Source organism: Danio aesculapii, chromosome 23, assembly GCF_903798145.1.
Source record: "Danio aesculapii chromosome 23, fDanAes4.1, whole genome shotgun sequence".
Classification (NCBI taxonomy): Eukaryota; Metazoa; Chordata; class Actinopteri; order Cypriniformes; family Danionidae; genus Danio; species Danio aesculapii.
Genome location: NC_079457.1, coordinates 37213579 through 37216710, shown reverse-complemented (window position 1 = coordinate 37216710; position 3132 = coordinate 37213579). Strand labels below are relative to the sequence as shown.

At 27.7% G+C, this 3132-nt stretch overlaps 1 protein-coding gene across 1 annotated transcript in view; it reads right to left on the bottom strand.

Annotated features, from left to right (window-relative positions):
- Nucleotides 1-1250, bottom strand: part of pofut1 (protein O-fucosyltransferase 1) — a 12018-nt gene extending 10768 nt beyond the window's left edge. Inside the window, exons 1-2 of the mRNA XM_056449947.1 lie at nucleotides 1102-1250; nucleotides 829-950 (exon numbers count right to left, since the gene is read on the bottom strand). Of these exons, the coding sequence (XP_056305922.1) occupies nucleotides 829-950; nucleotides 1102-1240 (261 nt within the window). The 5' untranslated portion in view covers nucleotides 1241-1250. The remainder of the gene's footprint in view (nucleotides 1-828; nucleotides 951-1101) is intronic.
- Between the last annotated feature and the right edge of the window lie 1882 nt (nucleotides 1251-3132).

Here is a 3132-nt window from a genome sequence, read left to right as displayed (position 1 = left end):
AATGATTATAAACACTATAACAGTACATACATAATAAGTACAGTACATAATAAATACACCCCTCACAAATCTATCTTTTAAATTCATATTTTTAATAGGAAGCTATACAATACAAGGTGACTTTAAAAATCTGTATTTAGTCAATAGAATATGATGGAACCTTGGAAAATTCATGTGAAGAGAAGTTAGGTTTTTTTTAGCAGTAAGCAAGTTCATAGATGTTCAATATGACCCCCTTCAGACACTCGAGTGTCCCAGAAGTTGTGATATTCTTTTTGAATCACCCTGTATTATATTTGTGCATATACATTAGATTAGTCAGTACTGAAGCCAAATCTGGAGCTTATCTAACAAAATAACTTACGATAACGGTCCAAAAACTAGTACACCCAAATGTATATGTTATAGAAAATAATCAATACAAATTTAAGAGGAAAAATCACGAAAAGTAAAAAAAAAAAAAAAAAAAAAAAAAGAAAAAGAATTTGTTGAAATTTTGTAGGTTGTAATTTTTTCCCAATATTTTGCTTGAATTTAAATGGATACAAATATTCATTTTCAAAATGGGGTGTACTTAATTATGCTGAGCACTGTATATGGTCTTCACCAGCTGCTTAATATATCAACTTACTATTAACTTAATAATTATTTGTTAAAAAGTCATCAAATTAAGTTATCATTTTATTTTATTTTACTAAAACTTAAATTAAAGGTGTGGTCGAGGTCTAACCAAAGTTCTATATTAGAGAACTACATTCTATATAGGTCTCTGGGTGTGATGCATGACATATGAAATGTGCAGTCAGATGAGTGACGTGTTGTGTTTACATTAGTAAACGGCGGCGAGTGATGGCGGTAAACAATCCACGGCGGAACCGCGAGAGTTCGGTTCAGCATTTTAGCAAAAGCCAGTGATCCAAGAAAGTGATCCACTTGGTTTCCAAAGCGCCCTACAAAAGAGAATATCGAAGAAACGATAAGTTTATTACAGCAGCACAACACAGACAGGCGCTTTATGGCTGTACAGTAAAATGTCTACATTCATCTGATTCTCGTTAAAGTTGAGCTGTAAATGTGTCAGATGTATCCTGAGTTCATTACCCATGCACGGACAGTACAGAATATATCCATTTTCATCCCAAGTCACGTCTGTAGCGTCCATAAATACATTGAGGAAAATGAGGGATATGTGCAAATAAGTTACAATGAAAAGTTTCAGGTGCTTTGGTCTCGCCGCCATCGCTGTTCTTTTGCAATCCCACAATGCACTGCGAACGTCAAGTTAACCCTTCATTTCCCGGTAAGGTAAGGTAAAGATGCTTTAATCTTCTCCTTTTCGATTTTTTTCCCCTATTTTCATATTATAGTCAAATGTTTTATAGAGGGATTTTGAGAATATCTTTATTACTCCAAAGTTCAGAAAATACTGCAGCTAGAAAAAAGTATATTTCACATTTATACAAAGTCAGGCAAATTATGTAAGAATCAATTCCTCTGTAAAAGAAAACCATCATAACATATATAGAACAGCAGCTGATATGGAGGACGAAATCAGCAAAAACTATAAATAAATAAATAAATAAAAACGCAAATAAATAAATCAATGAGTAAATAAATTAATAAATCCCTGCATAAATAAAACAATGATTAAATAAATATGCAAATATATAAATAAATGAGTAAACAAATTAATCAATTCCTGCATAAATAAAATAATAAATAAATATGCAAATATATGAATGCATGAGTAAATAAATCCATAATTCCTGCATAATTAAAATAATAAATAAATGTGCAAATATATAAATAATTGAGTAAATAAATGCATAAATTCCTGCCTAAATATAAAACAATAAATAAATAAAAATGCAAATTAATCAATAAACGTATATAAAAATCCACAAATTGTTGCATAAATAAATATATAAATAATTAATAGCACGGACACGAATATTTATGCAAGAGTTTGTGGATTTTTATATACATTTATTTATTTATTTATTTATTTATTTATTGTTTTGTTTATGCAGGAATTTTAATTTATTTACTGATTTGCTCATATCTGGGTATTTATTTATTGTTTTTGCAGGTTTCGTTCTCCATAAAAGACATGTGACGGTTTTATGGAGGACGAAACCGGCAAAAATAAAAATATTTAAATAAATAAATAAATACACGAATAAATAAATGAGTAAAAAAATCCTTAAATTCCTGCAAATTTGCAATTTATTTATTTATATTTATATATATATATATATATATATATATATATATATATATATATATAAACAATAAATAGGATAAAATAGGAATTTATGGGTTTATTTAGTCATTTATTTATATATTTGTATATTTATTTATTCATTATTTTATTTATGCAGGAATTTATGTATTTAGTCAATTATCTATATATTTGTATATTTATTTATTCATTATTTTATTTATGCAGGAATTTATGAATTTATTTACTCATTTATTTATTTATTTACTTGCATATTTATTTATTTAATTTTGCAGATTTCGTCCTCAATAGCTGCATGGAAGTGCTTCTAAAGTGGAGATGTATGACTCAGTGAAGAAAAACGAAAAAAAAAAAATTATTCTTTAAATATGTGCATTGTAATAGAAATTCACAGAAACAAATTGATAATGTGACAATAAACCACTTAATGTATTTGAGATGTACAAAAACAGCTTAAAAGTTAATAAATGTCCAAAATCTTTTGTTGTTTTTGTTTTTTGCCTGCAGCTTCTCACATGTGATGCATTGAAATGTGCACTAATGAAACAGGTCCTTCATGTTGAGCCATATAGTAGAAGTAGTTCAAATGTATATGTGTGTCAAATGTATATTTGTGTCAGAATTTTTAGCCCCTCATTGAATTTATTTTCTCTTTATATATTTCCCAGATGACGTGTAACAGAGCAAAGAAATTTTTACAGTATTACTGATAATATTTTTTCTTCAGAAAAACGTCTTATTTGTTTTATTTCGGCTAGAATAAAAGCAGTTTTTAATTTTTTAAAAGCCATTTTAAGGTCAAAATTATTAGCCCCTTTAAGCAATATTTATTTTTCAATTGTCTACAGAACAAACCATCATTATACAATGATTTGCCTAATTTCCCTAAC